Source organism: Macrotis lagotis, chromosome 1 (genome assembly GCF_037893015.1).
Source record: "Macrotis lagotis isolate mMagLag1 chromosome 1, bilby.v1.9.chrom.fasta, whole genome shotgun sequence".
NCBI lineage: Eukaryota > Metazoa > Chordata > Mammalia > Peramelemorphia > Peramelidae > Macrotis > Macrotis lagotis.
In genome coordinates, this window is record NC_133658.1 from 775,011,372 (window position 1) to 775,029,281 (window position 17,910).

Below are 17,910 nucleotides of genomic sequence, written 5' to 3' on the forward strand. Positions count from 1 at the left end.
TTTCAAGAACTATAGATTCTGCTATGGCTTCTGCAGTGTCAAGAATAGAACCTATGTATCAAAAACATCTGTCATCCAGGATTAACTGTGACAGAGACATACAGGAAAATAGCAAAATGAGTTACGCTATTGGCCAAGAAGATAACTTCCAGCATAACCTGGAAGAAACTCAGTACCTCTTAGAAGAACTCCATCTAAGCAGTGTGCAGGTATGAAATCTGAATTTCTGAATATAATCAATAATAATAATATTATTGTAAAACTTTCATACATGATGTTTTTACTGCAGAAAAATATAAATCAGTTCCCAAGGAGGAATCATGTAATGGGAAGGTGGATGTTTAAGCTTAAACCCATCATACCAGGAGTAAAAAAAATTGTTTTTAAAATGATTGTGAGTTACCATGTATATATAATCACTGGATATAAAGTCTTCTTTCAAATTCCTTTTTTCTGCCTTTTCATTTTTTGACATAATTTTCTTCTTATTTCCCTCTTTTTTCACTCCTTGTTTTTCATAAATTTAATTTTACTTTTAGTTAATGAATATTTTTTCCTCTCCCTTCCATCATACCCCATCTATTGAAAAGAAAAAGAAAACCCTAAGTAGCAAATATAGAGAAGCAAGCAAAACAAATTTCCACATTGACCATGGCCAAAATTATGTTTCATTCTGCATTTTAAATCCATCAAATAATCTGTGAGGAGGTGAGTAGCATGGTTCAACATCAGTCCTGGAATCATGTTTAGTCGTATAATCAGAATTGTCTTTACAGAAGTGGTGTTGTTGTATAAATAGTTTTCTTGGTTCTGTTCTCTGTATAATTTCATGAAAGTCTTCCTATGTTTCTCTAATGCTTTCACGTATTCAGCCATTTCCCAATTGAAGGACAATCTGAATTCACTTTTAATTCTTTGCTATATCAAGAGTTTTGCTAGAAATATTTTTGTACACAAGAAACTCGTACACAAGAGACTATTTTGCTCTTTCTTTGAACTATTTTGAGATAGATTGCACAGTTTAGTGACTTAGGAAATATAATTCCCAATTGTTCACAATGTCCAGGTCAGTTCATAGATCTGTTAATAGTGCAATAATGTGCCTGTTTCCCAGCCTATTCAGCATTTTTAATTTTTCCATTTTTTATTTTGTTTTTTTAATAATCTGATGGAACTTTAAGAATACATAAAAAAATGATCTTTTTAAAGTAGATTTTTAGTATTACTTTTGTTTTTAAAAGTCACTTATATTTACTCCCCTTTCCACAAAGCAATGTCTCATGAATTCCAAGAAAGGAAAAATAGGAATTCTATTTTGAATAAGTAAATTAATATAAGTGGTACTATTGTTTTCATTTTATAAAATGGATTTTATAAATAGTGGATTCAACTTCTCTGCAAACCTAGCTCCTTTGCACTTTGAAATATAATGTTCTAAACCCTTGAATGTAGAAGCTGCTAAATCTTGTGTTATCTTGATTTTAGTTCCATAGTATTTAAATTTTTTTGTTTTTATAATATTTTCTCCTTAACGTGGGAACTTTGAAATTTGCTTACAATATTCCTCTAAATTTTCATCTTGACATTTCTTTCAGGTGGTGATTGATGGACTTTTTTCTATTTCTGGTTTACCCTTTCATTCTAGAACTTCAGGACAATTTTCCTTAATGATTTCTTTTTATTTCAACTCTAATTTCTTTTTTTTATATATCATAACTTTGAAGTAGTTCGACAACTTTTTCTATTTCTCCTTTGCCCTCTCATGCTAAAATTTCAGGGAAAATTTCTCTAATAATTCCTTAAAATTTTGTATCAAAACTTTTTTTTTGGTTGTAACTTTAAGGTAATCCAACAATTCTTATATTGTCTTTTCTTCATTCTGTTCTCTACTAATGAGGGTGTTTCACCTCTTTTTTTATTCTTTTGAAAATTTCTTGGTGTCATAGTCATTAGCTTCCCTTGCCCAATTCTATTTTGGGGTGGGTTTTTTTTTAGGTTTTTGCAAGGCAATGGGGTTAAGTGGCTTGCCCAGGGCCACACAACTAGGGAATTATTAAGTGTTTGAAGCCCAATTTGAACTCATGTACTCCTGACTCCAGGGCTGGTGCTTTATTCACTACACCACCTAGCTACCCCCTCTCCCCAATTCTATTTTTAAGGAATTATTTTCTTCCTTAATTTTCTGGATTTCTTTTCCAATTGATTGACTTTCTTTTCATAATTTTCTTGGTGACCTTTGATCTAATTTTTTCCCCTAATTTGCCTCAAACTCTCTTATTTGATTTTTAAAGACCTTTGAGCCCAGATCATTTCTATTCCCATAGTAGCTATCTATGGTCAGATTCTTTCTCCTTTGCTTACTCATTATTTTTTTTTTTTAGCTGTTATTATTATCATCATGTTCTAGTCCCAAGCTGTGGGGATGATGCCTCAGGCTTCAAGTTTTTTATACTATTATTTCATAAGCATTGTCTGAGGGCCTGGTAGCTAGGGCACTCAGCACTGTCATCATAAATCTCTTGCACCCTCTAATCCCTCCCATGCCTACATATTTCAGTCCACCCCTCAGCCCTGGAACCAAAATCAAGTTCCACTCTCCTGCAAGTGCCCTTAGCCAGCAAAGTCCCTCCTCCTCCTTACCCAGAGTCATAACCCAGGACCAAATACAGTCATTGCAACTGAGCCCAGCATCCCATGACTGCATAATGTCCATCAGTCATCTGTCCATGGAGCAGCAGTTCCTGCAGTGGAAGCTGCTGCCCTACTCAGCTGCCCTCAGGACTTGTTTATGGATTCACAGGGGTATTCCTGGAGGTTGAGCCTTTCCCAAGGACCTCTCAAGTTGTCTTAATAAGACAATTGTTTTACCTCAACTTTTAATCATTTCTGTCACTAAATTTACTTTGAGGTGATGTTTTGCCTTGTTGAGTATTTTCTGTCCTCCTTAACCATCTTCCTGTGAAGTTTTATAAAAAGGAAAATAATTTTTTGTTTAAATTTTTTTTAACCACAGTATTATAGAATCACACATTTAGAGCAGAAGCTATTTAGAACATCCCCCTTTTGTTGGGGGATGTCCAATGACTGTCCCAAAGTCATATAGGTAGGAAGCATCAGGTGGGAGTGGAACCCATGTTTCCGATTCCACAATCATGGAAGTGATAGTTATTTGATCATCACCAAAGACTCTCAGTACTTATTGACAAAAATACTTAAAACATAATGTGCCAATTTTTAACTTATTATTTTGCTATGCCACAAAATTGAAACTGAAACTCAGAATTTGAAGCAGTTTGTGGGACTATGGATTAGGCATTTGGCATTTCACCTTGTTTCTATATTGTTCTCTGAGGTTAAAAAATCTTTTGGTATGCTAGGCCAGTGTATTAATCTCCACTGATGCTCATCTTCTCTAAGAAGCACTGGAATGGTTTCCAGGAATCTCTCCTAATGTGTAGCAAGTGTTAATAAGAATTCCAGGATCTCCCGGTCTCAAACTTATGAGTTTACCTCCACACATCTTTCTTGAGGTTTATGTTTGGTAATCTAGAATCAGGCACACACATAGTAGGGGCAGCCAACAGTCCAGGTCCAAAGTCTTCATCTTAGTCCTTGAATTCTAGATTCCACACAGAAACAGTTAATTTTCTTTCTGCCACCCAAAGTTACTTGCCACTTGAAGGGTTACAGGGAAAGAAATAAAAGACAAAGTAATTCATCAGACTCAGTGGCCAGTAAGGGGATTATAGACTTATTCCCCAGAACACACAAGCCTTTTAGAGCTGAGCTACACACAGCCATCCCAAAGCAGCTACAAAAGACTTCAGAGCGCTGCCAGTCAGCCCCTTTTTTTCACTATTGAGGAAGTCACATGTATAGAAATTACCCATTTCAAATTTCTTATAAAAAAAGGTCACTCCTTTATGCTTGGGCAAGTTCTATTATTTTCTTGTAGTCTGAAACAAGTTTCCAGAAGCTTTGCTTCAACTGTTCATTTTGCCTGTTTATGTCTATTTGATTTATCTAGTTTCTCAGCTCTTCAGGTCTGAGACATCTTGTCATTTTGGCAAGATCTCTCTGCTTTTTCTTAATCTTTTTTTTATCCAGTCTATAGCCTCTGCATTATTCAGTATCATTCATGTCAATAACACATAATCAGAGAATTTCACAAACTTGCCTAATATTTTGCTTGTTTATTTGAGCTTTAGTGCCTCTGTTACCATATGTTGACTGAATCTTTGCATTAACTTGTCTGGTGAAAAGCAAGGCAGATTTTAGCAGAGCTTTATAAGCACAAAATCTCTTAATTTTACACAGTTTTCAGATGGATCTTCCACTGTAATATCAAAAACTATAGGAGAAGAAATGTATTATCTATGAATTGTTTCAAAAAGTTAGACACCATGACCTTCACCTTGTGAAATGGAGGCAAAATATGTCTTATATGTGGCTAAATTTTGTTTGAGTATACGTAGCAATTATAGTCTGACTTCTGGTTTGCCCACTTCTGTATATTATTCAGCTTATCAATATCTTTCCTTAAATATGGCACCCAGAACTGACATATTACTCCAGATAGGATCTGACCATGGCAAAGTACAGTAGGACTGTCACCTCCCTATCCACTCTGTTTCTCCTTCTTACTGATCTTTGATATTATAATACTGAATTTCAATCCACTAAGATCAGGATATTTTTTCAAGTTAACTGCTATGCAGCCATACCTCCCCCATCTTGTATTCATAAGTTTATTTTTTAAAATCCAGATATAACTAACTTATTCCTATTTCATATTGGGTTTTTTTGGTATACTATTCTAGCCTAATGGTGTCAAACTCAAATAGAAACAGGGAGGTGCTAAATCATATGAAAGATCCTTGTAAGATTGCATTTTGTTTCACTATTTGAATAATATTCTATTTTCTCCAATTACATGGAAAGAAATTTAACATTCATTTTAAAAAATTTTTATTTACAATTTTTCTCTAACTTTCCCTCTCACCACTCCCATCAAGAAGTAAGAAATTTGCTATGGGTTATATTTGTGCAATCATGTAAAACATTTTCATATTAATCATGTGAAAGAAGAAACGGACCAAAAGAAAAAATATGAAAAAAGAAAATTTAAAATATACTTTGATCTCCATTTAGACTCCATCAGTTCTTTCTCTGGATATGGATAGTAATTTTCATTATGAGTTGTCCAGAAGTGAAGTGGATTTTATATCAGTGTCATGTTTCTTATTATTAGATATCTTCAGTTCACTGTTATATGACCACTATTGAGGTTTTTATAGACAGGATTCCTTCCCAGGCATACGTTGGATTAAATGCTCTCTGAGTTTCCTTCCAACTCTGGGGTCATTAATTCTGTGCAATAGGAATAGGTCCCTCAATCTGCGATGTACTTGGAGTCATCAGTCATCGTTATATAAATTAATGTCAAACAACATGTAAATAAAATAGCTAGCCTATAGCTGGAATCATTAGCTTCCATTTGTCCATTTTATAAAGAATTATTTTCTTAAGTTAACTTTTTTACTTCCTTTTCTATTTGTCTAATTCTACTTTTAAGGAGTTGTTTGGTTCAATAAATTTTTGTACATCTTTTTTCCATTTTTTTTTGTGTTTACCAAGATGTTGATAATTTTTGCATCACAGTCTTGTGTCACTATCATTTCTTTTACTAACTATTCTTCTACAAAAGCTCTATTATTTGATTTTTAAAATTCTTTTTTGAGTACTTCCAGGAGGTCTTTTGGGGCCTTAGACTAATTCACACTTTTCTTTGAGGCCTTTTGACATTTGTTGTCCTCTTCTGAGTTTGTGTTTTAATCTTTCATATCAGCATAGTAACTTTCCATGCTCAGATTCTTTTGTTTTCTTGTTTTTTGCTCATTTTTCAGCTTCCTTCATGATTTTTAAAGTTGAGCTCTTCTCCTGGGGTAGAAGAGGCACTGTCCCAAGCTTCTTGTATCAGGAGCTATGGATCCTATCCACTTGCCTGTAACCTGAACCATGAGACATAGCCATTTACCTGCTTTCCATGAGGCCTCCATCTCTGATCTTGATGCTCTGGGGCTAAGGGCCTCCTGCTTTCTTGCCTAGAAACCAGACAAATGTTTCCTGCTGACCTTCTAAGTTGTCTTGGGCTACAGAATTGTTTCCATCCTGTCTTTTTATTAGATTTGCTATTCCAGACTTCATTTTGAGGCATTATTTCATAGTAGTTTGTAGGTAAATTTGGGAGAATTCAGGCACAGTTCCTTCCTTATTCCTCCATCTTGGTTCCACCTTCTTGCAGATTGAATATTGGCTTAACTCTAAAAATTAATTTTATCTTCATTTTAGTGTATTTTTATCTATTTTGTTAAATTAATCCTAATTACATTTTAATCTGTTTTAGACTGTAAATTTGACACTTCTAAACTATCCAGATTTTTTTGTATCCTGATTCTGCCTTGCAGTGTGCAAGCTCTTCCAGCTTTGTGTCATTTGCAGATTTGAAAAGCATATTATACGTTACTTTAAGTCACTGATAAAAATATTAAACACTATAGGCCCAAGGAAAGAACCTTGAAATATGTAATAGGAGACAACTTGAAAAACTGACAGAAAAAAAATCAGATCTAGAATATCAATTCTTAGCAGTGGTTTCCTCTTCCTTTTTAAAAAATAAGTTATGTTATATGTCAAAATTATTAGCTGTTCTGCTTTTGGCAAAAGCTTTTCTAATTTTATAAAATTAAAATAAAATTTGTATGAAAGAATTGAAAGTTGAAGTTATCTGTGGAAAGAATGGAAATTTATATAATTACATTTTAAAGTAGTAAAACGTAGTGGGGGAAAAAGTAGTGAAACAACCTAATACTGGATTTAAAATCTAGAAAAATAGATCAATGAATATATTCTATCTTTAAATCAGTCTGGTTTTTGTTAGATGCCAAAAACACAAAATTTTGTAAAATTAACTCATTATTCAACAAGATTTACTTAGAATATTACATATTTTGTTGAAAATCAGCTTAAATGAACTTCTCATACTCTATATCAAAATATATTCAAAATTCATACTATTAGAAAGTTAAAGAAGTCTGCTTCCTTTGGTTTTACAACAGTTAGTACAAAGATAAGTATAACCATTTGCTATAATGAGAATATTATGAGAGTCAAAATAGAAAATTTTTAAAAGAGCTTTTGAATACACAAAATCAGTGCAGTTTGGATAAGAAGAAAGGATATGGTCTTGGAAAAATTGTGCATGAAACATTTCTGATAAAAATTTAATATCCAGAATTTATAAGAGAATAACACAAATCAAAAGTGAAGTAGAAAATTGAAATTAAAAATAGATTAAATTATGTATAACAAATCTTAAAACTTGATTATGTGAAACTGAGCAGAGGAGAAGATGGAAAAATAGGTTGGAAAAAGTGACTTGGGATTAAGAAATGAAAGAGAAGCCATGACTTCACAAGCTATGTGTCTATCACAAATAATTTCCCAAGAAGAGCATCTGTAGATGCTAGGCAGTGTGAGCACCAATAGCATACATGTTAACACAAGGCATTTCATAATCATGCAGTGAAATCATCAATTGACTAGGTCATGAATTAAAATTAGAGATTAAAAATTAAAAGAAATTGCATACTATTATTATAGTGCCAACCCAACCTCTTTAAACAAGCTGAAAAATAAGAAATTAGTAAATGCAAAGGCTTCAGATTTTTAAGAAATGGTAGTACTAAAAATTTAAACTGTTGTTTTTAAAAACTGACCACCACAAGGATTTGGGAAAAATCTACAAGCCACCTTTGGCACTTAACACTTGATCTCTATGCTACGCAGAACAATTTGGTAAAGGGTCAACACTAGGTTTTGAAACCAACTCATTTGCAAAGTATTTAAGATAACAAAAGATTACCAATAATATTATCTTTCTAAAAAATTGTTGAAAATCAGCTTTTGTGGAGAGAGAAAAAAATAAGTTTTATTAAACAAATGTTTATTTAATAAATACTTTAATAAATAAATGACTGATGGTCTTCTGAGACCAAAAAAAAAAAATACCCAGAATATCAGAACCACATTTAACCTATAAATTTCAAGGTAAATATTCAAGGGATGACTCCAAAAAAAAAAAAGTGATTTATTTAATCTGATCACAGATTACAATAGAATTCTACTCTAATAATAGGGGAAAGTTGAATATAATATGGCACAATAAAAAGAGCTATAGATTGGGATGCAAGAGATAACTTTGGCCTTGACACTGACTGGTTGTCTGACTTAATTTTTTTCATATACATATAATGAAAAGTTCGGTCTAGATGTTCTCTAAGATCCATTTCACTTCTAACTTTCTTTTATGCCAATATCTTTGATACTTAAATCAATACCCACATTACTATAGTTTAGACTTAGAATATTGATAAACTTTAGACAAATATAAAAATAAGTTTTATTAAAGACACTGGCTTGCTTTTTTGTAATATTCTTTGATTTTCTCCTTGAAAGTAAATAATATTTTTCTTGCTTTTTTTCAATATAGCTAATATGGAAATATGTTTTGCAAGACTTTACACATATAATATGCATCATATTACTTGCCTTCTAAATGGATAGAGGAAGGGCAGAGAGGGACAAGAATATATTTTCTCAAAATAAAAAGTAAATGTTAAAAGAAAATAGCACTTTTTTTTAGTTGTATTTTTTTTTTGCAAGGCAATGGGGTTAAGTGGCTTGCCCAAGACCACACAGCTAGGTAATTATTAAGTGTCTGAGGCCAGATTTGAACTCAGGTACTCCTGACTCCAGAGCCAGTGCTCTATCCCTGTACCACCTATCCACCCCTTCCTTTCTTTTTTTTAAAGAAAGATTTCATTTATTCATTTATTTATTGATTTATTTAGGATTTTACAATTTCTCTCATTCTTCCCTCCCCCCACCCCCACAGAAGGCATTTTGTTAGTGTTTCCATCAGTTCCATGTTATACATTGATCTCAGTTGACTAATGACAGAGAAATCATATCCTTAAGAAAGAAAAATAAAGTATGAGATAGTAAATTTACATAATAATATAACAGAAAATAGCACTTTCAAAGTAAAAGATCATTTTTTTGTTTTTGCCTAGCAAACACATTCCGCATATGCTGTCTAAATTTGCCTAAAATAATTCTGTTTCTTTCTCATTACCTTTTTCTTCCTTCACATTAGAAAGAGTGTCATGGAATGGATTGTACCTTCAGCAAAAGATTTTCAGAGTTTCAAGGTAGATTACAGAAGCTTGTTAAATTTTCAAAAGCTTCATGCTTTCACAGCCTGTTTAATACTTCGTTAAGTTTGTAATGCAAAATACAAATTTAAAATATAAAAACATTCAAATGTTAGGGAACATGGCAAGATAGAAAATTGAACTGAAGTCAGATCCATTTCAGATATTTATAAATTCTTAAGGATCAACAATTGTAAATCAGGAGAATCATATTCATAATCAACATCAGTATTCTAAAACACACCTTGAATTGTCTGTCTTTAAAAATCTCTAAAAAAATTATACCCATAATCAGTTCAAAACATTGATAGGAATACATTTATTTTTCTTACTTGCAATGATAAGTTCAGAGTGAGGTTAAAGATACAATTCATTTGGAAAAATAATTGATGGAAAAGCTAAAATCTTCTGATCACACTTTATTAAAATAAAAAATACACCAATCTACTTTATTTGATCTTGAAAATGTTCCCTTAAGGGCTTTTGTCCTAAACCTAATTCTTTGTTCTCCTATTCAGTATTATTCTTATATAAAATTAACTATATGATTAATTAGTCCTAGGACCAGAACTTTTAGAACTAATTTTTAGATAAGATTTAAGTATTTAATACATTTCATTTCCATTCAGACAAATAACACTTTAATGATTAATTTTCATATATACTGAAGAAAGAACCCATTTTTTTAATTTTATAACTAGCTTTTAAACTAGCATTTTAGATGTGAATTCTAAGCATACAAATATTCAAAATTATAACTCCAGTATTAAGAATATCAAAATAGATTAACTGGTCCCTTTCAGACCTTTGGTTCAGTTTTCATTCTCTGATTAGGTCAACATTTCTATCAGATTGGAATATCTTACACACTGGAAGATAAATTAGAAGTCATCTAATCAAACTTCTAATTTTAGAGTTCAGAAAAATGAGATCAACAGAGGTTAAATGAATTTACCGTCCCATAAAGATAGTGAACCGAGATTCAGATACAGGTCTTCTAATTCCAAATACATTGCTCTTTGCTTTTATCACATTACTTCCCTATAAAGTTTATAACTTGCCCTAATAAACTCATTTTTGTCCAGGAAAATGAGCCTCTGTAATAATTGAGTTATTAAGGTATAATGGCCATGACATTGAATCACAGGCAGGAATATCTTCCTGTTGTAAAAATATAATCTTTGTGTTATTTTGTTTTTCATAGATGTTATCAAGATTTAGCCATATTTTTCTACTCTCACACATGCCTTCCAATCACTTCCCTGACTCTGCCTATAGACCCTAAGCTGTCTGTTACCATTCTCCACCTCAAAAAGCAAAGTATGTAAACTTCTGAGTAAAATATAAGTGTAACTCAGAATCAAAGTCTCTCAAGACTTCTTGTTTCCTTATCTACTCTTTACCACCACATTGCTGTGACAAGAGAAGACAAATATCTATCACCAAAATGAGTATCAAACTTTACACATTTTATAACAATAGTATATTAGGATTAAGAGTCAATTTGCTCATTAGTAGAAAATTCATTTTGAGAAAAGCTGTCAGATTGCGTTTTCTCTTTTTCTCAAAGATTAGCACCATCTCAGTACAAGAGGCCATCATTAAGAACCTACTGTATTCAGAACTCCATGCTCGGCATTGGGATAAATAGAAAATTTGGAAGCACATTAATCCTGACATCAAATACATTACAGACTAATGGGGAAAATGCCATGTATAGCAAGAAATGTAAACTATGATACATAGTAAATACCAAATACATTACAGACTAATGGGGAAAATGCCATGTATAGCAAGAAATGTAAACTATGATACATAGTAAATACATTGGAGATGTATGTTCTAAATGTGATCCAACAAAGTACTAAATGTGATCCAAGAGTCAGTAGTTTCCAGTGGTTGATCTAGAAAGGTTTTGTGAAGAAGATAGCATTTGAATTAAACTTTAAAGGTTGAGTAGGAATTCAATTAAGAGGGGAACATGTAACCAAAGGAATAAAAGAGGGGAAGTTTTTAAGATATGTTCAACATATGGAAAATAGTCCAGTTTCCCTCAATATACAATTATCAACAAATATTTGTTAAGTTTCTACTGTGTGCTGAGTACTATGTTTCTCAGACAATACTTGAATATTACATCAGTAAGAAACATTGATCTGAGATTTTTTTTTTCTGGCCACATCTAGTTTTTCAGTCTCTCTCTTGCTTCCTAATCAGGGTAGTAGAAGGAACCTCAAAAATTTCTTGAGGAATAAGTAAATTATGGAGCCAAATTCAATATAAAAAAAAAACCTTCAATTTTGGGGCAGCTAGGTAGTGGAGTGGATAGAGCACCAGCCCTGGGGTCAGGAGTACCTAAGTTCAAATCTGGCCTCAGACACTTAATAATTACCTAGCTGTGTGGCCTTGGGCAAGCCACTTAATACCATTGCCTTGCGAAAACCTAAAAAAATAAAAATAAAAAAAACCCTTCAATTTAGTTTTGTTATCATCAGAGGGAAAGAATTATTTTCCTTCTTGTTTTTTAACCTGAAGAATTGTGGGTAAGATTGCATTTATCTGTTGTTCCCCACCGTTAAGTCAGAACCTTCATAGAATCAAAAATTTTGAACTGAAAGAGAAATTAGAAGTCAGCTAATCAAGCTCCTGATTTTAGAGTTAAAAAACTCAGATCAACAGAAGTTAAATGAATTTACCAGTCATATATGAATAGTGACAGAACCAAGATTCAAATACAGTCTTCTCACTCCATATCCATTATTCTTTCCTTTTATCACATTACCTCCCTACAAAGCTTATAACTTGCCCTAATAAATTCTTTTGTGTCCAGGAAGATGAGCCTTAGTAATAATTGAGATGTTAGGTATTTCATTAATTTTGACATTAAAAAATAAGAGTTTTAAAGATAAATTTACATTCTTTTTTCAGGATCCTCAGGAAGAAGTTAATCAACTAACAAATTCTGAAACTCTATCAAGTATAGACAGTCTTGAAGCTGGAGAACATGAAGAAATCTATTCAACACTAAATAAAGCTCTATCTTCAACAGCCCAGCAGAACTCCCTATCTTACAATTCACAGAGTCCACAGCCAACAAGTCAAGTTTATTTTGATGCAAGTGAATTGCATCTCTCTAAAACTCAACATATAAATAATTGGCTTATAAACTTAAGTGATCAGAATACACAGACAGCCTCTTCTTTTCCAGATTTCATATACAAACATAATGACCATTTTAATAATCCAAAATTGAAATCATTTGCTTTTAGCAGGATTGGAGAAAGAGATACAGATGCTTCTGATAATACAGTAGCCATTATACATAGCCCATGTACTTTGGCACCAGATAAAAAGGCTGAAAAGACCTCAGAATCCTTCAGTATATGGAAAGTTAATTCTCTATCTTCAAGAATGCTTAAAAAAGAGAGACCATTAGTTGCTGAGAGCCCAACATTTAGATTCAGCAAAACATGGACTAATACACCTCCCACTACAAAAGAAATAGTTCAGTCTTCAGAACATGAGAAATATCCTGAATTAACTCAACCGAATAGAACCACTTCAATATCTGCTTCAAATATACCCATGGCAACACCTGTAGTACTATCTTCTAGTCAGTGGACTGAAAATATTCATAATAATATATATTCAGCTAGTTCTTCACAAAAAAATAATAGGCACTTAGAAGAAATTTACCCAATACAGTGTTCTGATGGGATGGAGAGTTTGAAAGAAATAAAAGATGAAAAGATGAAAAACTTTGGGAGTAATAATCAGGCATTGCCTTTTTTATTTCCAGATGCACTTAGTGCTTTTATGTGTAACAATCCTGATCAAATATCAGTGAAAGATAAAAATGAGGAAACAGTTGGAACCACCCCATCACTGTCTAATAATTCTGACTTAGTTGGACAGCCCAAAAAATCCAAATATAATAATCATGAGAGAAATGGAGTGAAATTGCTCAAAAGTATATTAAAAAAAGATTCTAAATATGAAAATGATTATTTCAAGACATTAGTTATAAATCGAGGCTTCAACTTGGGAAATCAAACTACTGCAGTAATCAGAGATAGTGTGGAGTTGGCAAAAATAAAGGGAAAGGGCTCAGAAATTCAGAAGAGCATTAAAAAACTTAGGTGGTTTGATGAAATTGGCCAAATAGAAAAGGATGGAGAAAATTCATTGAAAACTGGACTTGGTTCATCTCAAGCATCATTGCAGCCAAATTATGTTCAAACCAAAGTCAGTGCTACCAGCAACATTAATGCTAATATCAATTATGCTGCTTGTGAAAACCACAAGGATATATTGGGAGTAGATTATGAAAACCCCAAGAATAACGCTCTTAACATCACAAAAAATGTTACACAAATGTCTGAAATAGATAATGTGCCTTTGGACTCTTTTGTACCTTCAGGTAAAAGCTTTGCAAAACAAGCCTGGATTGCCTCAAAAAAAGAGGAAGGTAAATTCCCAATTCAAAATAATGATTCTAAAACTCAGAAGACTAATCCAAGGAATATGATAATAAAGATAATTCGAAGATCAAGGACTTCTAAAGTCCAATCAGGTATTACATCTAAAAACAGAAAAGGCACTATTAGACCACAGGCTGCAATTGAAGCCAACAAGTCTAAACCAACTCGGGCCAAATTAATTGTACCTCACACTCCTTATAAACCTATAACAAATAATAGGAGTAGTAAAACTGCAAAAGATTCTCAGTGTCAGCAAGTGATATCTACAAAATCCCAAAGCAGTACAACAAGTAATAGGAGCCTGGGCTCGAAGTATGGTTTTCCATCAGAGAACATTTTTAGTTATGTCTCTCAAGAGAGTAGCCCTTCACTTTGGAATGCTAATAACTCTGACTCAGCCACTCTAATGCCATCATTACCTTCCTATCATGCCTCTGAATGTCAAACATCAGCAAAAATAAGTCATTGTGTGAAAAGTACTCAGTTGCTTACCCAGCAAGATGGTTCATTAATTTGTGCACAAAGAAGTCCTCTTTATGAAGAAAATAGTCACTCTTTGAAGCCTATTGAAGAAAAAGTTGGTGTTCAGTGGAAAGGAGACCATACTGCTGTAGGACAAAATGAGAAAGCTGCTGGTAAGACTGCTGATTTTTAAAAATCTATAAGTGGAATGTCTCTGCATTACTTTGTGAAATCCCTTCTTATGTCACTGTAGCAACAGTGTATTAAGCTTCACCCTAAAAGAATTAGATTACTTTTCTCAGTATGTGATTTAGTTGAACAAGTGCTAATTTTGTGCTCAATATTCATGTGCTTAAAAAATACATGGTCTACTGGGGCAGAACTTATAAACTAGGATGCAAATTATTCGACTGTAACTAAATATAATACATATTATTACCCTGATAAATATATTATAGAGGTGAAAAAACAAAATGCTATATGAAGTGAAGTCTAAGGGGGAAATCATTACCAACTGGAAATTGCAGAGAAGTTGGTCGGTCAACAAGCATCTGTTAATTTCCTATTATTGCCAGACACTAGGGATATGAGGACAAAAAAGAAACGGTCAGTAGCCTCAAGGACTTTATATTATTGAAAGTGGATAGTAGAGTGAATGCAATATATTTTTAAAAGTATATGCAAAATACAAAGTAATTTTGAAAGGAGGACACTAGCAGCTGGGTGGATCAGGAAGGTTTTGTGAAGGAAGTAATTCTTAAAACTGAGTTTGTTTTTTTTTTTTAAAAAAAGCACAAATAAGAAGGGAGTGCACTCCAGAAACAGAATAGTCAGTGCCAAAGTGTGAAGATGGAATATAGACTGTCTTATGTACAAAAGGTAATATATAATAAAAAAAAAAGTTAGGTTGGAGCGAGGTCATAAAGGATCTTAAAAATCCAGAGCAATTTATATTTGATCACACAATAGGAAGCGTTTGAAGTGTATTCAGTAAGCAGGTAGTGGAGGATAGGAGAAAGAGTAGTATGTTCAGACCCACACTTCTAGGAAAATCATTTTAGCAGCTATATAAAGGATCTATTGTTTTCAGGAGAGATTTAAGACAAATTAAGTCAGAGGTAATTGAAATAGTCTAGAAAGAGGTGGTGATTGCCTGAATCAGGACTGTGTGAGTAGAGAAAAGAGGACAGATGTGAAAGATATTTTTAAGGTAGAAATTGTAGTATTTGGCACCTGATTGGGATGAATAGACTGAGGGATGATGAAAAGTCAATTACAACAATAATTTTTTTTAAAGTCACAAACATCAATAATAAAATCAGAAGGAAAAATCAGGTTTAAGGAGAAAATAATGCACTTGGTTTTGGACATGTTGAATTTGATGTTGCAGGAGAGATGTCAAGTAAGCAATTGAAAATGTATAGCTAGAACTCAAAGAAAAGATCAGGATTAGAGATGTTGATTAAAATTTACATAGAGATGAAAACTAATTTACTTCAGAGAGAATGAAATTGACAAGGAATGGAGTAGGGAAAGGAAGGAAGTTATTAGGGAATAACCATTTAAAAGATCAGGAAGAGGCTAAGGAAACAAAAAGAATGGTTAGAGAAGTAGAAGGGAAAATAGTATGCTATCTGAATCTGAGGGAAAGAAAAAAAGTATCCTGACAAGGGGAAAGTCCTGTTAAAAAGTTGTAAGTTCTGTTAAAAATTGCAGGATCAAAGCATTTCAGAATTGAAAGTTCATCTATATCAGCTCATACCCCAACAACCCTCCCAACCTCAACATACCCAAAAAGTAGACCTTTGTTTGAACACTACCAATCAAGAACAACAAGAGGAACCCACTTCCTATTAAGACAGCCCATTCTACTTTTGAGTAGCTCTATTAGGAAACTTGCATCAAGCCTCTTTGCAATAGGACTATAAATGAGTTCTACCTTCTAAGGTTAAGCAGCACATATCTGAGCCCTCTTCTACATAACAGCCCTTCAAATATTTGAAGAAAACTACCAAGTTTCTGTTAATACTTTTCTCCTTAAGGCTATAAATCCCTCCCCAAACTCAATCTCATATGGCAGGATTTCAAGAGGCTTCATGATCCTGGTTTCTTTACTCAGGATATTTTCTAATTTGTCAGTGTCATTCTTGAAATGCAATACTCAGACCACAGTGGCTCTTGTATTCTGGCAAGAGTATGCCATGGAACCATTGCCTCCTTACTTTTGGAAAAACTCTCTTGATATAGCCCCAAAATCATATTAATTATGTAAACTAGCATTTATTGAGTACCTCCTATATACCAGGCATTGTACCAAGCCCTTCAGAGGCAAAAGACAGCCCGTTCTCAAAAAGCTCAGGGAGGGAAGGAGGGAAACAGGCAAATAGCTCTGAACATATAGGGCAAGTGGGAGATAATCTTAGAAGACAGTAAGAATAAAGGAGGAATCAAGAAAGGCCCCTTGAAGAAAGTGAGACTTTAGCTGAGACTTGAAGGAAGCCAGAAAATCTAAAAGGCAGAGAACAGGGAGAAAGAACTCTAGCCATGAGGAAGAAAAAGGGAAAATTCACAGGGTCAGATTATGGAGTGTTGTATGCATAGAAAAGGAAGAAGCCCAGTATCACTAGATCACAGAGTATCTGTGCCATTTTCTTCTCTAGTGGAGAACTCTCCACTTGGATTATGTTACTCAGAACATCTTATATTCATTGAGTTATGCAAGCCCCTCCACCATGAAAAGGTAATGATAGTTCATTGCTACCATCAAGAGTTTTGCTATGAATATTTTGTTATATGTTTTGGAACCTTGTGTCTCTCCTTGACTTCCTTGGTTTATAAGCCCAGTAGTAAGGTCTTGGGGCAAAAGGTATGAAAATTTTGGCCACTATTCTTGAATAACTTCAAATTGTTATCTAGAACACTTGGACCAATTCACAGCTCAATTGAAAATATATTAAAGTTGGGGGCAGCTAGGTGGCGCAGTAGATAGAGCACTGGCCCTGGAGTCAGGAGTACCTGAGTTCAAATCCAGACTCAGATACTTAATAATTACCAGTGTGGCCTTGGGCAAGCTACTTAACCCCATTGCCTTGCAAAAAAAAAAAAACTTAAAAAAAAAAGAAAATATATTAAAGTATCTGTCTTTCCCAAGCTCTTCTAATATTGACTGTTCCTATTTTTTTTATCATCTTTTTCTTCCTAACTCTGGACCTAACACTTAATTTTATCCAAGTTCTTAAGATTTTTTTTTGACTCATAACTTTGTCAACTGCAAATTTTACTAAGTATTTATGCATCATCCAAAGCATCCAAATGCAAACATAGCACAGAGCATAGGAAAAATCCCTGATATTCTACTAGAGACTTCATTTCAAGTTGACCTGAACACATTAAAGACTACTCATTAGGGGTAACAAGGTGGTACAGTGGATAGAGCACCGGTCCTGGAGTCAAGAGGACGTGAGTTCAAATTGAGCCTCAGACACTTAATAATTACCTAGCTGTATGATCTTGGGCAAATCCTTTAACCTTATTGCCTTGGCAAAAACAAACAAATAAAAAAAAGACTACTCCATTAGGTCTTGCTATTCAACTAATTTTGAATCCATCATATGATATTTTCATCTTTCTCATATTCCTTCATCTTGTCTATAAGGATAAATAATATAAAATACTTTATGAAATCTTGGTAT

At 33.3% G+C, this 17,910-nt stretch overlaps 1 protein-coding gene across 12 annotated transcripts in view; it reads left to right on the forward strand.

The window, feature by feature from the left end:
• Positions 1 to 17,910, forward strand: part of CEP126 (centrosomal protein 126) — a 113,128-nt gene that overhangs the window by 47,279 nt on the left and 47,939 nt on the right. For all 12 annotated transcript variants that reach the window (XR_012474358.1, XR_012474357.1, XM_074216549.1 and 9 more), the window contains 2 exons: positions 8 to 209; positions 12,204 to 14,391. Coding sequence is in view for 10 of the 12 variants with exons in the window: in XM_074216549.1 (XP_074072650.1) it covers positions 8 to 209; positions 12,204 to 14,391 (2,390 nt within the window). In the remaining 2 variants the exon portion in view is untranslated. The remainder of the gene's footprint in view (positions 1 to 7; positions 210 to 12,203; positions 14,392 to 17,910) is intronic.